Consider the following 20,554-nt stretch of genomic DNA (forward strand, 5'->3'; position numbering starts at 1 on the left):
ACTCCTGAGCCTCCTCTTCTCCAGGCTAAACAGGCCCAGTTCCCTCAACCTCTCCTCATAGGATTTGTGTTCCAGGCCCCTCACCAGCTTCGTTGCCCTTCTCTGGACATGTTCCAGCACCTCAACATCTTTCTTGAATTGAGGAGCCCAGAACTGGACAGAGTACTCAAGGTGTGGCCTGACCAGTGCTGAGTACAGGGGAAGAATAACCTCCCTTGTCCTACTGGCCACACTGTTCCTGATGCAGGCCAGGATGCCATTGGCTCTCTTGGCCACCTGGGCACACTGCTGGCTCATCTTCAGCTTACTATCTACAAGTACCCCCAGGTCCCTTTCCTCCTGGCTGCTCTCCAGCCACTCAGTCCAGTCACCCTGCTGGCCACACTTCTGATGCGGCCCAGGATCTGGTTGGCTTTCTGGGCTGCAGGTGTACACTGCTGGCTCACGTTGAGCTTCTTGTCCACCAAAACACCCAAGTCCCTCTCAGGGCTGCTCTCTAGCCAGTCACTGCTCAGCCTGGATTTATGCTTGGGATTGCCTCGACCCAGATGCAGGACCTTGTACTTGGTCTTGTTGAACCTCCTGAGGCTGGCTTGTGCCCACTTCTCCAGCCTGTCCACATCCCTGTGGATGGCATCCCTTCCTTCCAGTGTGTCTGCTGCACCACACAGCTTGGTGTCATCAGCAAACTTGCTGAGTGTACACTCAATGCCTCTGTCTATGTCACCAACAAAGATGTTGAACAAGACTAGTCCCAGGACTGATCCAAGGACTGAGGAACTCCGCTTGTCACTGGCCTCCACTTGGACATGGAACCATTGACAGCCACTTTTTGGGTGTGGCCATCAAGCAAGCTCGTCATCCATCTAGTGGTCCACCCATCAAACCCATGTTTCACCAGCTTGGAGACCAGAAGACTGCTTGTCAGTTGCCCTTCAAATGAAACCAAAATAGTTTCGTGGTTTGTTTTGTTTTGCGGTTTTTTTGGTTGATTTTTTTTTGAGACTGGTAGAGCTAAAGTCAGTAATTGTCTCGGTTCTAATATAGGTTCCTAGAGACTCAAATATAGTTGATAGACCAATAAAAATTTATAGAATGCTCTTCCCTCTTTGCCTTTCTTTTGCAAAAGAAAAGGAATTTGATGAAGAGAGAGGAAAGGTAAAGCAGACCCAAATAAATAATATCACTGTGATTTGGAAGTTAAAATAAAAGTGTAATGAAAAATAAAAGGTATATGAGGTAGGGAAGTTACAAAGGTATAGGGAAAGGAAAACAAGGTACAAAATATGTAAATATACAACCAGGTTTTTGATGGCAATGAGTTTTGTCTACCTCGTGGTGATGATGGCCATGTGGTGAAACAAAGAGCAACAGGAAACAGAAATGGTGATTCCTTGTGAGCAGGAAGGGAGGGGGAGCAGAGAGAGAACAGGATGTTCCCCCTGTTTTGTAGACCTTTAGACAGAAAGGGGGAGTGGGCTAACCATGAATCACCTGGTGATGTTGAGACCCACCCCTGTGGAGCAGTCAAGACCACCTGGAGTCAGGTTCAAGGTCACTCCCCAAGAAAGGTTAACCTTCTACAATACAAGAGTTTGAAAGTCAAGAGGAGTATTCTGTGCTTCACTACAAATAATGAAACGGAGAAGGTTGATCTGTTTGCAGTTTGTGCTTGTAACACCCCACTGACTTCAGGAATTACCCATTTGCCAAAAAGTTTCTTGAGATATTTATTTTTGTCTAAATTCTGTGTACCAATAAAAAAAAAGGCTGTAGAGGGCACAAGGTGCAGGGCACTTTTACAGTTAGTGATCACGAGTTAGTGGAATTTTCAATATACAGGGAGGTAGGGAGGCACTGCAACAAAACCTACACTTTGGACTTTCGGAGGGCAAACTTCAGTTTGCTCAAGAAACTTATTTCCGAAGTCCCCTGGGCAGCAGTCCTCGAGAACAAAGGGGTCCAGGATAGTTGGACCTACTTTAAACAGGAGCTCTTGAAGGCACAGGAACTGGCAGTTCCCATGTGCCGAAAGATGAGCCGGCGGGGAAGGCGACCAGCCTGGATGAGTAAACAGCTCCTGAAGGAACTGGGGGGAAAAAAGAGCGTGTATTACCTCTGGAAGGAGGGGAAGGCTTCTCCTGACGTGTTTAAGGAGGTAGCCAGGTTATGCAGGAGAAAAATTAGAGAGGCTAAGGCCCAGATAGAACTTAGGCTGGCCACTTCCGTGAAAGATAACAAAAAGCACTTTTATAAATTTATCAATGCTAAAAGGAAGGGCAAGAAGAGCCTCCACTCCTTACTGGACCAGGAGGGGAATACTATAACTGATGATGTAGAAAAGGCTGAGGTCCTGAATGCCTTCTTCGACTCAGTTTTCAATAGTAAGGAAGGAGGAGGAGAAGAATGGCCTCTTGAACTGGGGGATGGGGTCGGGAGCAGTGTGTTCCCCTGGAAATTCATGAAGAATTAGTTCAGGACCTGCTGAGCCACCTGGACACCCACAAGTCCATGGGACCAGATGGGATCCATCCCAGGGTGCTGAGAGAGCTGGCAGCTGAGCTGGCCAAGCCGCTCTCCATCATTTTCCAGCAGTCCTGGTTCACCGGAGAGGTCCCAAGAGACTGGAAAATGGCCAATGTGGTCCCCATCCACAAGAAGGGTCGGATGGAGGAACCTGGGAACTATAGACCCGTCAGCCTGACCTCAGTGCCAGGGAAACTGATGGAGCAGGTTATCTTGGGGGTGATAAGAGCGCACCTAAGGGATGGCAAAGGGCTCAGGTCCAGCCAGCATGGGTTTAGGAAGGGCAGATCCTGCCTCTCCAACCTGATCTCCTTCTATGATCAGGTGACCCGCTTGGTGGATATGAGGAGGCCTGTGGATGTGGTCTATCTGGACTTCAGCAAGGCCTTTGACACTGTCCCCCACAGAAAACTGCTGGCTAAGCTATCAGCCCATGGCTTGGATGGCAACACTTTGTGCTGGATTAGGAACTGGCTTCAGGGCTGGACCCAGAGAGTGGTGGTGAATGGCACCTCATCCAGCTGGCGGCCAGTCACTAGTGGTGTCCCTCAGGGTTCTGTGCTGGGCCCCATCCTCTTTAACATCTTCATAGATGATCTGGATGAGGGCATGGAGTCGGTCATCAGCAAGTTTGCAGACGACACCAAGCTGGGGGCAGATGTGACTGAGTTGGAAGGCAGAAGGGCTCTGCAGCGGGACCTTGACCACCTGCACAGATGGGCAGAGGCCAATGGGATGGGGTTCAATAGCTCCAAGTGCAGGGTGCTGCACTTTGGCTACAACAACCTCATGCAGAGATACAGGCTAGGGTCGGAGTGGCTGGAGAGCAGCCAGACAGAGAAGGATCTGGGGGTGCTGATTGATACCCGCCTGAACATGAGCCAGCAGTGTGCCCAGGTGGCCAAGAGAGCCAGTGGCATCCTGGTCTGCATCAAGAATGGTGTGGTCAGCAGGAGCAGGGAGGTCATTCTGCCCCGGTACTCTGCACTGGTTAGACCACACCTTGAGTATTGTGTTCAGTTCTGGGCTCCCCAGTTTAAAAGGGATGTTGAGATGCTTGAGCGTGTCCAGAGAAGGGCGACGAGGCTGGTGAGAGGCCTTGAGCACAAGCCCTATGAGGAGAGGCTGAGGGAGCTGGGATTGTTTAGCCGGGAGAAGGGGAGGCTCAGGGGTGACCTTATTGTTGTCTACAACTACCTGAGGGGTGGTTGTGGCCAGGAGGAGGTTGCTCTCTTCTCTCAGGTGGCCAGCACCAGAACAAGAGGACACAGCCTTAGGCTGCGCCAAGGGAGATTTAGGCTCGAGGTGAGGAGAAAGTTCTTCACTGAGAGAGTCATTGGACACTGGAATGGGCTGCCCGAGGAGGTGGTGGAGTCGCCGTCCCTGGGGCACTTCAAGGCAAGGTTGGACGTGGCACTTGGTGCCATGGTCTAGCCTTGAGCTCTGTGGTGGAGGGTTGGACTTGATGATCTGTGAGGTCTCTTCCAACCCTGATGATACTATGATACTATGAAATTATGCATGACAGTCTGTGTTTATGGGCTTTTCAGAGGATGCTACTTAATTTTCTTGAAACTGCTGCTGTGGTTTGATTCCTGACAGTTGTAGTGTGTTGAATTTACTGAAGCAGTTTTTCATCTTTCCCTGCAGTATGTTTCGTCAAGGAATGCATGATTTGAAAGTTTGGCCCAGTGTAGAAGCTGATGGCTCAGAGCCCACCAAAACTCCTGGGAGAACCAGCAGCACTGACTCTGAAGATCAGATGAGCCGCTTAGCAAAGGTAATGGAACAGCAAATAACTTTGAGATGCATATGAAAAGCTTGCACTTGACTGGAGTGAAATGAAAGCTATTTTCCTTTGATTGTTCAGGTATTTCGCAGGATTTATACAAGCAACAAAACCAGATCATACTCATTTGCTTCTGAAGTAGTTCTAAAAGGGGACATATGTTTTAATACAGCATTCTGTTGTAACAATTTAATGTCCTAGTTCTTTGTAAAAAATGAAGATATGAGTATGTCTTGAAGATGCTTGAAGCTGAAATGTCATTAGGTTCAGTTGAGAGCAGCTCCTAAAGGTAATTTAGAAGGACAATGTAGTTTCTTTCACTATCTGTCCTTTAAACTGAAGACTGTGCTGTAGTGTATAGATGTGTGTGACACAACTCTGCAAAAATTAACCAAAGTTTTATTCATTAATTTAAGCTCACAAATATGTGTGTCTGTTAATAGTTTCTTACCCAGCTTCATGGCAGAATGTATTTTTGCCAACAGAAGTACTAGAATTGTTAATTATTTAAATTAGTTCTTGAGATGTTCTGCTAGCTGATCTCTCTTCTGTTGCCTCAAGCTTACCAAACTGCTCAATCCAGTTACTCAGTGTACTTTCTTCTTAATATTGTTCTTCTAGTTTTCATCCTGACCTTTGTGTAGCTCCCAATGAAAGACAAGTCCAGCATCATAAGTATGTCTGCTTTCTCATCTAAAGATTTGCCACAGCATGGAACTAAATTTAAAGTCTCTTTGAGTTTGGTCTGTTCACCTGAAATTTATAATGTAAAACTCATTAATGCTCTGCGCTGGTGATGGTACCCCATATCATGACTATAGTAGAATAAATTGTTTCCAGCTTAAGGAAGCTCTGTAGACAAACTAAGTATCATGCTTATTTCATAAATTGTTATATGATATAAGCAGTGTCTCTTAGAAGATTTTAGGAATGTAGATCTTTTCATGTCCGTTCTGCTATGCCAGCATGACCATTCCCTTCCAGTTGTTTCTTTCCCCTTTTGCCTTCATTTCCTTATACTTCTGTAATGGTTTGAGCTGCAAATTAACCTCCTACAACTCCCTAGCTCAAGAAGTAAAAAATGATGTAGTGTGTTTCAGTCTTCTTTTTGGCATATGGGAGATAAGAGCTTAAAGGCCTTGAGCAAGAGAGGAATTATCCCTTCATGTCCCAGTTGGGAGTTCTAGTTAATGGCTAATAAAGAGATAATAATGTTGTCTCCCTTCTTTTCTGAGAGCTATTTCAGGCAATACTAATTTCTATTTTTGCTGGTAGTTTGTTGTGTTTGTTTATTAAAAAATACTTACCATCAGTTGCTGATGAAGTGAAGAGAGAGTCTGGGTAGTATGAGAGCTTTTCATTTGTGCAATTGTGTACACAGCAGATGAGCTACTTGTGATGGATCATTCTTATGTAACCATTTTTTGAGCATAATTGCCTCCAGTTTTTCTATGATTTACTTTCCAATTGCTGAATGCCTCCTGTGCGTGAAATTATTTTTAATTGAAGGGAAGTGTAGTAGCATTAATTAAATAAAAGTTAGGTTTTTGTGGACTTTGTTATGGTATGATTTGTTTCATAGTTGTTGTGTGGTGTTTTTTTTCTGTTTATTGGACAGACTTATCATTTGCAAGTGTCCCTGTACTGATTCATGTCTGATACCAAAGAACAAATAAGGGTACCACAAATAGTAACCTGTGCAGAGAGCTTGTTGAAAAAAGAGTTTTTCTCTGTCTAAAAATAACCTTTTTTACGTGCTTTTGAATTTGTATATATGTGTGTGGTATTTATTAGTATGGGGAATTTATATAAAATCACTAGTAGATGGAGTAGTTGGGTCATAGAATTATAGAATCAACCAGGTTGGAAGAGACCTCCAAGATCATCCAGTCCAACCTAAGGTCCTTTTACCTTACGTAACTGATGCTATGGCAAGTCTCTCAGTTCACGCTGAAGTCCTAAGTACTTTTAAAAAACACATGAATATCATGTGTAAAATTGCTATTGATGAAAAAGCCATGGATTTGTATCTCAAGGGTCACTGTGAATGTACACTTTTCCTGTACTGAGGAATACTAGTGTGAAAAGCATGTAATACCTTAGCACACCCAAATATTAGGGATATGAAGATGTTTTCTCCCATAAGTAGTACCTTAATTCATTCTACCTAAACAAAAAATACTCTTAAGTTCTTTTTATTCAGTTTATTTCCTTCATACCTGCTGGCTGAATGAAATTAGATAGTAGTAGTGGTGAAACACTAAGAAAAGGGCATTCCTTTAGATACTGTCAGATGATGAATGCTTTTAATGTTTTTTCGTGAAGGAAATGCACTAGCTTCTCCCTTACTTCAAATTTTAAATACTAATCTGGTAAGATGTTTCTTCATGTGTGTGTGTATATATATAGATAAGTACATAATTATACTAAAAGTTCTTCTTGTATGCAGGGTCTTACATGCAGGCTTATATCTCAATTATTCTTGAGATAATTTTCCTTTGAAACATAAAGAATTACTTTTTTTTTCTTTATTCTGCAGTGCAGTGAACAAGAAAATGAACTAAGAATTTGGCCATGGTATCTAAACAACGGGTTTTTTGCTAACACTTTAAATGCTGTCCTAAATTTGTGTATCAGTACTGGATGTATGTCACAGTATCACAGTATCATCAGGGTTGGAAGAGACCTCACAGATCATCAAGTCCAACCCTTTACACAGAGCTCAAGGCTAGACCATGGCACCAAGTGCCACATCCAACCTTGCCTTGAACAGCCCCAGGGACGGCGACTCCACCACCTCCCCGGGCAGCCCATTCCAGTGTCCAATGACTCTCTCAGTGAAGAACTTTCTCCTCACCTCAAGCCTAAATTTCCCCTGACGCAGCCTGAGGCTGTGTCCTCTTGTTCTGGTGCTGGCCACCTGAGAGAAGAGAGCAACCTCCTCCTGGCCACAACCACCCCTCAGGTAGTTGTAGACAACAATAAGGTCACCCCTGAGCCTCCTCTTCTCTCGGCTAAACAATCCCAGCTCCCTCAGCCTCTCCTCATAGGGCTTGTGCTCAAGGCCTCTCACCAGCCTTGCTGCCCTTCTCTGGACACGCTCAAGCATCTCAATGTCCCTCCTAAACTGGAGGGCCCAGAACTGAACACAGTACTCAAGGTGTGGTCTAACCAGTGCAGAGTACAGGGACAGAATGACCTCCCTGCTCCTGCTGACCACACCATTCCTGATGCAGACCAGGATGCTACTGGTTCTCTTGGCCACCTGGGCACACTACTGACTCATGTTCAGGCAGGTATCAATCAGCACCCCCAGATCCTTCTCTGTCTGGCTGCTCTCCAGCCACTCCGACCCTAGCCTGTATCTCTGCATGGGGTTGTTGTAGCCAAAGTGCAGCACCCTGCACTTGGAGCTATTGAACCCCATCCCATTGGCCTCTGCCCATCTGTGCAGGCGGTCAAGGTCCCGCTGCAGAGCCCTTCTGCCTTCCAACTCAGTCACATCTGCCCCCAGCTTGGTGTCATCTACAAACTTGCTGATGACTGATTCCATGCCCTCATCCAGATCATCTATGAAGATGTTAAAGAGGATGGGCCCCAGCACAGATCCCTGAGGGACACCACTAGTGACTGGCCTCCAGCTGGATGTGGCACCATTCACCACCACTCTCTGGGTCCGGCCTTTCAGCCAGTTCCTAACCCAGCATAGAGTGTTGCCATCCCAGCCATGGGCTGACAGCTTAGCCATCAGTTTGCTGTGGGGGACAGTGTCAGAGGCCTTGCTGAAGTCCAGATAGACCACATCCACAGTGGTGGTATTCTGAAAATTTTTCTGTGTTACTGCAGGGTATTGGAAATAAAGGGGCTATCTTGAGAAAGAAAAAAATGTTCTAACAGATAATGAAGTAGGGAATAATTTTAAAAGTGGTTAAAATAGTGGACTGTAAGGCTAAGGATTTTGTGTACTGATGAGATTGTGAAGTGCTATTCTGTGAATTAAGTAGGACATGTTCAGCTTGTCTGAAACAATACTTGGTTATAACTGATCTGAATGCTTGTTCTCTACATTTGAAATGTATTACATAGTCAAATTGAGACAGGGACCAAGTCTTATATTCTTTTAATCCAGGTCTGGCACACTCTATTTTGAGTATTACTAAGATAGAATTTGATTAATTGATTGGAGAATATAACATAAGATAGCAAAAAATGATTACTATATTGTTGTCATAGAATCATAGAATCAGCCAGGTTGGAAGAGACCTCCAAGATCATCCAGTCCAACCTATCCCTCAGCCCTATCCAGTCAACTAGACCATGGCACTAAGTGCCTTATCCAGTCTTTTCTTGAACACCTCCAGGGATGGTGCCTCCACCACCTCCTGAGGCAGCCCATTCCAATGGGAAATCACTCTCTCTGTGAAGAACCTCCTCCTAACATCCAGCCTATACCTACCTGTCCTGTTAACAGTCCTGCTGATCTGGTAAAGGGACTTAAAGTCTGGGCTTATGTGCTTAGTTTCTATCTATATCTATAAAACAAGGGGACACAGTCTCAAGTTGTGCCAGGGTAGGTATAGGCTGGATGTTAGGAAGAAGTTCTTCACAGAGAGAGTGATTTCCCATTGGAATGGGCTGCCCAGGGAGGTGGTGGAGGCACCGTCCCTGGGGGTCTTCAAGAAAAGACTGGATGAGGCACTCAGTGCCATGGTCTAGTTGACTGGCTAGGGCTGGGTGATAGGTTGGACTCGATGATCTTGGAGGTCTCTTCCAACCTGGTTGATTCTATGATTCTATGATTCTATCCAGCACTCTGAAATCTTGCTGGGAATTATGCTTTGCTCACCCTGTCCTTCCTTTTCCTTCTATACTGTTGAGTTTCTGAAGTTTATTTGAGCTAATCTGAAGAGCAGAGATCTGTGAAGACAAAAAAATTCAAGTCTCTGCTATATATTGGACAGAATTAATTAATTCTTAGATTTTGCAGTGGTCCTCCAAAGTTCGCATCAAAATCTTATGTATAGGTTAACACTCCAGGGGGAGAAACCCTGAACCTGACCATAGGTGGTCTTGACCACTCCCCAGGACAGGGTCTGAACACCCTGGTTAGTGGTTAGTGCACTCCCCATTCCTGTTCGATAAAAGCAGGGGGACTTCCTGTTTCACTCACTCTCTGCATCATTCCCTGCTCCCTGCATACCACCATTACTATCTGTTCCTGGTTTCTCCTTTGTTTCACCACGTGGCCATCACCCACTAGGCAAACAAAGCCATCACCATCACAAACGGGTTTTATTTATACATTTTGTATTTGCTTTTTTCCCTTCCCTTACCTTTTGTAACTTCCCTACCTCAGATACCTTTTTAAGTTATTGTTAAACTTTTCTTTTTAAATTACAAATTGAGTGAGATTCATTTATTTGGGTGTGCTTACTTCTCTCTCTCTCTCTCCATCTAATCCCTGTCTTTTGGGAAAGAAGGGGATGAAGGAAGGGCACTTTATAAAATTGTTCTTGGTTCTATCGAATTTGTCTGAGTCTCTGGAAATTTGAATTAGAACTGAGACATCTTACTACTTCTGTCAAGCTATACTGTGATCTGAAGCTTCTGGTTAGGGTAATTGTCAGCTTTAAGTAAACAATCTTGTCATTTCAGGGTTATGTTTTTGTGTTTCAAGAAAAAAATTTAAAGCAAAGGCTATTAGATGCTCATAGCTAACTTACTGTTTAGTACTTCTTGAAATTACTAGTTCCTAGAAAATCTGAAAATAAGCTTAAGTAAAAAAGAGGCTCCAAAAGACAGGATTTTTCTTGCAACTGAACAGCCTTTTGTTCTGTTTTTTAGTTTCTGAAAATGTAAAGGAAATCCTTAACTTTGAGAGTGACAGCACAGGAAAAGGCTACACAGAGGTTGTGGAGTGTCCTTTTTTGGAGTTATCCAAAGCCTGCCTGAGTGTGATCCTGCGCAACTTGATCTACAGGAACCTGCTTTTTAGTGGGGAGGTTGAACTAGGTGATCACCAGAGGTCCCTTCCAACCTCTTCCATTCTATACTTCTGTTACTGCCTTGATTTGTATTTTACTTTGATAAAGCCAGTAGCTATACAAGAGGATTGATAATTGGGGGGAAAAAAAAAAATCAAACCTCGTATCTGGTATACTTATGGCTAACCAAGACTTGGAAAAGCTTAATTAGCATGTTTGTAAAATGAGCAAGTATTGGCATTGTTGTGGAGGCAGGGGATTAATATGGCCAAGTCAGGAATTATAATAAAATAGAATGATTTAATTTTCCTGGAATCCTGCTCTCAAACTGTATACAAAACTTAGCTTAGGTTTATTCACAGATTCAGTATGATGAAGAATTTATTCAAAATGTGTATTATGGATAAATTTAGATACTTAGGAAATCAGAAAATTGAAAAGGCTAAGCTTTACCCCACTATCAATCAGGCTGAAGCAGAGAATTAAAGGAACAGTGAGTCTTACTCATGGAACTGAGATAGGTATTTGACAGTCATCCCCTGTTGGATTCCTCTGCAGAAGCAGCCTTCTGATGCTGCAGGCAATAACCAGCAGTATATGTCCATGCAGCAGAATCCCAAGGTGAGTGGCAGAGCTGCTAAACTCAGAAATGTCTCAAGCACTTCCTCCATGAGTGTTGTGATCATGGAACACTGCTGCTTCGACAGTGGCAGGGGATGAACAAACTATTAGCATCTTCCCAGCTCAGAAGACAGTCAGGAAGTTCGCTACTGATATGATCTGAGAAGGGCCAATCCAGATACTGCCGGCAGCTCTCTCAAAGGATCCCAGGGCTTGCCAAGCCTGCAGGTTTTCACAGAAGGGTGCAAAGGTGGGGAGAACTGTCCAAAACAGGGACAGGCTAAAACCGAGAGCCGTACAAAAAGGTAGGAGCCATGCAAAAGTGGGGATGGTCCAAAACAGCAAGAATCTGTCTTGTCAGGCACTTTGTCAGGAGCTCTTTCAAGCTGGGGCACTCTCAAGAGGGGAACCTTTTTGCCTTCTCCCTTGCTCTATTTATCTTTTTCTAGACAAAGTGTCCATTTACCATTTTATACTAGGCACAAAAACCCAGCCAACCACCAGCCTGACTCCAGTGCAGCCTTCCACATGTGTCAGCCCACATACAGAAAGATGCCTTTTGCTGTTCCCCCTTCAATCCCGCAGGGCGGGGGAAGAGGGAAGCAGTTTTTGCACTTTCTTTTCCAATTCAAACCCGCAGAGGGAAGGGAGGAGAAGAAAGGAATTTGAGGTACCCTGAAACAGGCATTCAGAGCCAAATATCATGCTTGCATTTGTAAGTAATCTGCCTTCACTGTAAATTCAGGTTTGAGAGAGTGCGGAGGTCATGGTGCAGGCTGTAATATAATCCAACCCTTCTGACAAAGTATTTTGAAGAAAATTAAATGGGAGTTCTGTTTCTTGCTGAGAAATTTCTAAGTTTCCAGTTTCCAAATGTTTCCAAAATGTTGTTAGGCCATAACACCAAATTAAACTCTGAAGATATGAATGAGAGAGGAAAAAAAACTCAGTGAAGTTGTCCTAAATAGCAGGAAGTAACACTGCAGAAAGTGAACATGATCCATTGTTGGATGTGAAGGGGCAACTGATCATGGTGATAAAAGGATGAATGTTTCCAGCTAATCTTTGACAAATCAGTTACATGAATAAAAAGAGCATCAATAATGCTTCAGAACACTGAAATTTCATTTTGTTAAGGGTTTTAATAGCTATTTATAGTCTTTTAGAGGCTAGACAATTACTTTCCTTTCCTTTCCTTCCTACTTTCTAGGGCATTGTTTCCCTAGAAGGTGTGGAAAATAATCTGACTCCACAGGCCGGATCGCATTTGCTGGGTAGTATGCCTAGAAATACTTGAGTCCCTACTGCTAAGACATCAGTATACTGGAAATTTCAGTGAATGTAATGGAATAATACTGCTGATGAAAACTCTGGTTTTCTTCACATTGGTTTATTGTATTTTTTCCCTGTGTTTATAGTGGTGAGCTGCTGAAAGTCTATTGAAGATATATGACAAACTCTGCAACCTAGACAATATCCAGCATAGAATCAGTCAGAATCAAAAATCTCTTCCTTAAATCCAGCCTAAATCTGCCTCCTTCAGTTCAGAGCCGTTGCCCTTCTTGTTGTTGCAGTGGGCTCTGGTTAAAAAAAAAAAAATCCCTGACTTTCTTGTAAGCCCCCTTTAAGTACTGAGGAGCTTCCTGAAGCTGTCATTTATTCAGGCTGAAGAATCTTAACTGAGCCTTTCTTCACAGGAGAAGTATTACAGTCCTCTGCTCATTTGTGTGGCCTCCACTGGGTCTACGCCAGCAGGTCCATGTCTTTCCTGTGGTGAAGACTCTAGAGATAAATACAGTACTGCAGGCAGGATCTCACTAGAATTGAGTAGAAAGACAGAATCATCTTTATTGACCTACTGGCCCTGCTTCTTTCGATGCAGCCCAGCATATGGTTGGCTTTTGGGACTGAGTGCACATTACTGTCTCATGTCCTGCCTTTCATCTACCAGTATCCCCACGTCCTTCTTCACAGCATGGCTCTCAATTCCCTTATCTTTCAGCCTACATTGATAGTAATGTTATCTCTAGTTCTGTATGGAAGAAGCAGGCTGTTGTGTATCCTGTGTTCTTCTGTACACACTACCCTGTACATATGCTGGTTTAGTAGTCATTGTGTATTGCCTGTCTCCTAGCAGTCAGCTGGCAAGTAATGGCAGTTAGAGTTGTATGGCCTGTTTAAATTTAAATTCCGGCTGACCACAGAACAAGGCTGAGAATGTAGTAGTTGTAATACTTTCTTTAATAGAAATACATTTGAGGGTCTTTTCACTAGCTAATTTCTGGACAGATACAAATTTTATTTGAACTTGATGTCTTTAAATCCTTTTGCATGTCTTCTTGCCTACCTCAAGAATTACTAGTTTTTTAAGGAGTACTTGTGATTTCTGAGGAGCTGAAAATTTGTTCTTATTTGTGTGGTCTTCTCAGTTTTTCATAAACTATCATTTAAGTGCATTTACAGATAGCATTACTCGTGCCTTCTCTTCCATTCATCTAATGTTAGGTAGTCATTTAAGGAACATAATTTCCTTGCCATTTCTAAAGCAGTATGTAGAGGTAGGAATAAAACTTGAAATAAAGTTAAAAATAAAGGGAGAATAAGCTCTCTATGACTTCATGTAAGTCTTTGGCTGACCTTTTCCTATGTGGAAGTCCCAGCCCAAAAGCTTGTTTAGTTAATAAGGGCGGAATTATTCAGCTTGGACAGAGTTTGAAATAACTTTACTTGTTTGACTTTGTAAGTTTTACTATACAAAATTTAGTAACAGAAAAAAATAAGTATCTTTGTTATGCGACTTTAGGAAATAGGTTCTTGTTTTTAATGTGTTAAAATGCAAAGCCGAGATGTGCTTGGAACATGGCTTTGATCTTTTTATGGCATGACTTAGCTCTTTACAAGGGTCTACTGTGTGGGTTATGCATGGGCACTTTTTTCACTTTGTTATTTTTTCACTTAATTTTATGTTAGTGTCTCTTAAATTGTAACTGTGATACTTATTCTTCATCTGAGCAATTTAAATATTATTATTGCTAATTTTCATGCAGCTCACCAAATCTCATCGGCAAGGTCACATGGTCAAAGTGGACTGGCTGGACAGACTAACTTTTAGGGAAATAGAAATGATCAATGAGGTGGGTCATTACAAGATTTGTAATTCTGGTTTTAAATCTTGCTAATAAGGAACCTTTGCTTGATTAGGAGACTAATAATTTGTCCTGTTTTCCTTGAATTGCCAGTATCCTATGATAAAAGGAAAAATAATTTCTTTAGCTTCCAAATCTGATTTTACGTTGGCGGTAATGAGATTCATAGAATTATCAAATGGTTTAGCATGGAAAGGACCTATAAAGGAATGCAGTGCAATTGCCCTGCAGTGAGTAAGGACATCTTCAACTAGATCAGGTTGCTCAGAACACCCTATCCAATCTCACCTGGAAAGTTTATGGATATGGGACACCTACCATGTCTCTGGGGAACTCTTGCTAATGTTTTACCACCGTCATTGTGGAAAGATTTTTCCTTAGGTCTAGTCTGAATTTCCTTCTTTTAGTTTAAAACCATCAGCTCATGTCCTGTCACAGTAGACACTGATAAAAAGACTGTCACCATCTTTATTTTATAAATAAGCCCCATTTAAAGTAATCAAAGCCTTCAGTAAGGTTGCCTCAAGGCTGAAGAACTTGAACTCTCTTAGCCTTTCTTCATAGGAGAGGTGTTCAAGCTCTCTAATATTTTTTGTGGCTTCCACTGTATCCACTCCAACAGATTCATGCCTTTCCTGTGCTCAGGACTCCAAAAAGACAACACTTGAAGGTGGGATCTTGCCAGAGTTGAGAGGCAGAATTACCTTTTTTCAGTCTCTTGGTCTTGCTGCTTTTGATGGAGCCCAGGATGTTGTTGGCCTGATGTTACTGGTGGTGGTTTTGTGTAACTTCTTACTGTTTTCTCACCTAGATTTCTAAATTCTAAGCAGTTCTTTGCACACTTTGAAAATGCACACTTGAATATATCTTCTGAAAAGAATGAACTGCAAGTCCAATCACACAGTCCAAGTTTAATTTGTCTCTTTTGTGATTCTGTGTGAACTACTGGTTTACATATATAATTGTTTTTAATGATCTAAAAAGCAGCAACACAAAAAGCAGCACAGAACCCCGTGAGTATCAGCTGGTTATTTTTAACTGTATTTTTACAGACCTCTAGTCCACAAATGACTGATGAAAACAGCATGATTATATCTGGTTTGTAGTTATTGTAAAGTAGGAATGTAAGGAAGTAAAAATGTCAGGAAGAAGGCAGTAAAGTCTCAAGTAGTGCTGTGAAATAATTAACTGAATAATTGCTACCACAACTGATAATCAGTAGGGTAATTGCTGTACTAAGAATGTTGAAGATTGGTATGCTTTAATATATGATACATATCTGTGGTGTTCTCTTCTCAGAGGGAAAAACGAAGTTCCAATTTTATGTACCTGATGATTGAATTCCGTTGTGTCAAGTGCGATGATAAAGAATATGGAATAGTTTACTATGAAAAGGTATGTATGTTGCAGTCTTTATGGTCATCTTTAAAAGGCAACATATTGTCGTGGATTGGGTACTCTGCTGCCTACGCCGATTGTGGCGGAGGGGAGAAATTAATTGGTACAAGATAATATTCTATAAAAAAATATATTTATTAAACTCAATATTCTAAACTCTCACCACCCCCAACCACTGTATATTAATATTAAAAGGATTCTGCATGGTCATGGAAACATTCTAGGATTAATACCACACTATAACTTAATAACTTAATAACTAATAACTAGCAAACATTCAAACTATAAACAGGATTTTTCCCCGCGGCTTAATGCCGCTTGGGGTCTATATCCTATTCGCCCAGCAGAGTGGGCTGAAACTCTTTCTGCTCTATGGCAGAGGCAACAGATATTACACAGGCATTAAAGCATTCACTTACAATTCTTACTAATTATCAGTCACCCTCCAGGGCTACATTGCAGCCTATTACTAGTGTCCAAACTTCAGAGGAGCCTTGCCTGTGGACTTTGAGGCTGGAATCCTCCCGACTTTGGGGCAAATAGTCTCTGACGTTGTGCTGCTGGTTTCTTCTGGATGCTCTCTATAGGGATACGTAGGCAGAATCTCAGGTGCAGAGACAGGATGCCATGCCGTCTCAGCACAATGTAACGCTGGCTAGCAGGCCGATAGCATGTGCAGATAAGTGGAGTCTGCTCCTGGTTATCTTAGCAGCAATGGCGCTTACCAGGCAATGATAAGGCACCGGGCACGCAGGGTGTGCATGGCTGCTCAGGAGTCTGTGCTCCGTAGGTAAAGACAGACAATACAGAATCTGATCCTGATAACTCACCACAGTGGCGTGCAAGTGTGCACATCTAGCTGGGAGACTATGGGCTCCACATATATATAAGCAGGTGTAAGTGAACTCTGATAGTGAGTACACAGGCAGGCAAGCAATGCAGGGAGTCCGAGACATCGGAAGAGTCCGAGCACATTGTTTACCTCTGTACCCCCATTTATCAAATGTGAGCCGAGATTAATGGCTCCTTGGCCACTAAAACGACTAATCAGGTTGGCAGTCAGTGAAACCTTACCATAATAGGTAAAAGCCACCGGCCTGCATTCTTCAGATAAAATATGGTGATCACATGGGCCTAGCACTAGGCAGGCATGAGCTGGGCCTGTGGGGGCTTACACAACATGTTTACAAACAGGGGTCCTAGGCAGGCCAGACTTTGTGGCACCAGGCCTACTGTGCCTCTTTTATCCATTTAATGTGTTTACCTCTGGTTTGGGCAGAAAAAACATGTCCAGGCAAGGCATAAGTAAGCCTATTTTTGGGCCTACAGGCCCTCCACAACACATATGTACCTGAATTGTTCTGTTTTTCTTCTGCTGAGATTAAATATTCTGCTTCAGGGTAGTTGCAGACAGCTATCAGTGGCAAGTTTATGTACATACAAATAAAATAGTATAGATGCAGTAAGATTGAAGTCAATCATTTGTGTAATGCAGTTCAAAATGTCAGATAAAAATCTGTAGATTTGTGGTTCCTTCAGTCACCCAGAAGTACTTTCAGAGCAGCTGTATGTACAATTTGGTCAAAAGGAAATACACAATATTGATTGATAACTTTATAGACGGTAAGTTATTAAAACTTGCACAGGCCCTGTGCTGCTGGAGATTTTCTCTGAGGAAATATAAAAGTTTAGTTTTTCTTACTGAAAGAGTTTTGGAAGTCAGTTAAGCAAGAGACTTTGGGCTTGAAATGTCTTAGATCTTTCTGTTTGCAAGGTAGATCTCAAAAGCAGTGCAATCAGATGTTTTTGGCTTTATGGATTCAAATCTAATGATTTAAAGGATTAATGGTGTGATTAATAAAACATCAGTATAGATTTGTAAGGCATTATTGGTCCCTTTATGAACCTCTGCATTGTAGAAAGACTCACAGAAATAGAAAAAAAAATAGTGTATCTGTAATCTGGTTTAAAACGTAAATTGTCAGAAATGGCTGTTTTCAAACACCCACCTTTTCCCTGCTCTTTTGTCATTGATGTATGTGAAAAAGCCCATATTTTCTTTCACCTCCCTGGCCTTTCTTGTCAAAACTTTGCATTCTCTGGCAATACCTCTGTAATCCTGCCAGCTGACCAAACCCTTATCCATTCAGGTCTCCAGCCTTTTTTTTTTTTTTTTTTTTTTTTTTTTTTTTTTTTTTTTTTTTTTTAACCGAGGGAATAAATTTTTCTTTAGCTTAGAGGAGGTAATGTTTGAATATTAATCAGCTCTCTTGGATCCCACTTCCTTCTAGAGCCCTAGCCCACTGGATACATTTTAAGTAGAGTTTTGAGGATGGTATTTTACTTAACCCTAGAACCAGTAGAGACCCTTACTCTTGCAAAACTCTGTTGTGCTACAAATCAGAATGAAACCTATAGATTCCTGCATGAAACAAAATAAAGTTACTTCTGTGGCAGTTGAGGAAATACTTTACAGGACAGCATAATAGAATATGATTGAAATACTGAAATATTTTACAAACCATTACCTTTTTACATTTAGAAAGTGCCGTACTTTACACAAATGAAAAATAGTGAACCACTAATAAACTACTATGTGACCATATGTCCTCATACTTTCTATACTTGAATGTGACATTTCTAAAAAATTATTTTCCCCTCGCCTCCGGAAACATGCTAGCATTGATGAGTTATTCCTGATTTACACACAGGACTCTTTTTGTTACCATGAATTTATGGAAGTGGAAGGTGAGGGGAAGCAGATTCAGACTTCAAGCATGCATCTTTCTTTTGGCAGATGTTTCTGAAGCATAATAAAAGTGCATGGAATAAAGTAACTATGAATTGGCTGCCATTGTGGAAATAAAGTAATTGAATGGGTAGTGGTACATATTAAAGCTAGAACTATCTCGATTTGAGTGGCTTCTTGTTATGAGGTTGCTTTCCAACAAGTTCTTGACCCTTTTCTGATTCTTGACCCTTTTCTGACAGCAGTAGGAAACAGTACACAATTTAATGCCTATCTTCTCTGTTTTGTCGTGCTTTCAATTACAATGTACAGTATACATATCAGGCATCACCAATCCAGTATATTGAGTCTAATGGAAGCAGATTCTGTTGCCACCTGCCTGTGACTGATAGTCAAAGTGGAGATTACTTGTCACAGTTTTATTGTTAAATTTGTTTTCAAGTGTTTATGAAGAACTAGCCTATTAAACAGTGGCTGATATAATTTGATACTCTGACTCACCATTCAGTTACAAGGAAGTGGCGCGGTGGTGTATCTTTCCATGTTCTCTGTTAATTTTAATATAGCATTCAAGATGTAAGGGATACCAGTCTGAAAATGAGAGTACTGCTTCTGATTCTCTATTTGAACAAAAATTCAGTGTGACTTTCTAAGTGAACATAATAGCAGCATTTACTGTTAATATGTTTTTTTTTAAATTTCAAGTGAAACTTTGATTGCACTACTGTATGCAATTTGTTTATTTTGTTGACTGTTTTAAACAGACTTCAGTGTTGTCACGGAATGTAGTTTGGGAGGTTGTGGGGGAAATACGTGAAGGCTCACTTGTGGATTTCAAGTGATTTATTGCTCAAACACAGAGATCCCCCTCCCGAACTAAATTCCCCACGTGAATTCTTTTAGGTTTGAAGTTGAAGAATAACATTTCAGAAAATAGCAAATAAAGGAGAGTCTGTGATTTCTTTAGAGTTCTTTTGAGTCTTTAAAGTTACTCAGTCTTTAGGTGAGGAGTTCTTTCTTTGGTTTACTCACGATTCAGTGGTTCAGTTTAGCAGGATTCGAAGTTTGGGCTGTGTCCCTTTGTTCGTCAGGATCGGGCCCAAGCAGGTTTCAGGCCTCTGTGGGCCCCTTCGTCGGGCAGAGCCGATCCAGAACGAGAGGTCACCAGGGCAGGAGCGAGGCAGACAGGCAGGCTAGCGAGCGAGCATGTAGGAGCAGGTACCAGCAAGCTCCCGATCCAGGAAGGCACACCATTGTTATAATGTTCAAAAGAGGTGTAACCCACCAGTCCAGGCTATTTTACGTTATTCTTACAGATTGGCACAGAGTTATAACCAATCCATACAACTGGAGAATTCTTACCAAAACAATTTCTAAGACCACCCCAAGCTCGGCCCACACCAGGTGTCGAGCGGGCATGAGAACTGCCATTCCCCCTAACCAAAACAGTGGCCATTGTTTACCTTTTATCTCGACTAGGGAGAGACTTTCTCATGGGACTGAAGGATTGTTTTGGTTTTGCGATGCTCTTGGCATTAATGTGAGACACTATAACTTTCACAACAGGGAGGCCTGCTAAGGGCTTCTGCTGTCCTCCATGACAGTGTTTATACTAAGTCACGCATACTGTAGTGAAATACCTTTAAAGCTCTGTAGCATAGTTAAATCAAGATGGTGATGTTTAGTGTTGATATTGCTGTAGTAATGTAGCCAAGAGGAGCCTTCAGATCAGGGAAGTTGCTGAGGCTTCACTGTGTTCTTATGATTTGGACTATCTTTAATCAGTCCGACAAGTTGGATGACTGTTCAGTGTTTCAAAAACTTCCATGACATGAACTAAAGCTCATTATATGGAGATGATCAGGAGAGATGCTTCAAAAGAAAGCACATAATGAAATTTAAATGTTGATTTGAATTGATCCTCAGGTGTTCATATGACTTAGTAAGATTATATATTTAAAGTCAGAGATCCATGTGATGCTATCCAAGTATGACAGAGAATTAGATCTCTGACTTAATGTAATTGGAAAGCAAGTTGAACAATTCGCAGGCAAATGAACAACATTCTGCATTCTTGAGGATTTCATGAAACAATTATTCTGAAAATGTTAGTGTTAGTTTCTAACACTATAACTTGTCTTACGAATGCTGGGTAAATGTATTCAAGTGACATGGTTTTAAAGCAGAGAAACAAGCAAATGAAAACAAATGTCCTTTTTGTCTTCTTCAGTGTTTTCGTGCATACTTTTTTTTAAAGACTAATGAGTAAAGCAACCCCTATTTGTGTTTTGGGAGCATTACCAGCCACAGCCAGATTATCTATATATTTCCTTTAACTAAG

The 20,554-nt window shown here is 41.9% G+C and overlaps 1 protein-coding gene across 5 annotated transcripts in view; it reads left to right on the forward strand.

Moving 5' to 3' along the window:
• PIK3C3 (phosphatidylinositol 3-kinase catalytic subunit type 3) overlaps nt 1-20,554 on the forward strand; it is a 145,378-nt gene that overhangs the window by 25,006 nt on the left and 99,818 nt on the right. For all 5 annotated transcript variants that reach the window (XM_064176495.1, XM_064176494.1, XM_064176490.1 and 2 more), the window contains exons 4-6: nt 4,177-4,306; nt 13,968-14,054; nt 15,366-15,461. In XM_064176495.1, the coding sequence (XP_064032565.1) occupies nt 4,177-4,306; nt 13,968-14,054; nt 15,366-15,461 (313 nt within the window). The remainder of the gene's footprint in view (nt 1-4,176; nt 4,307-13,967; nt 14,055-15,365; nt 15,462-20,554) is intronic.

This window comes from Pogoniulus pusillus, chromosome Z (assembly GCF_015220805.1).
Source record: "Pogoniulus pusillus isolate bPogPus1 chromosome Z, bPogPus1.pri, whole genome shotgun sequence".
Classification (NCBI taxonomy): Eukaryota; Metazoa; Chordata; class Aves; order Piciformes; family Lybiidae; genus Pogoniulus; species Pogoniulus pusillus.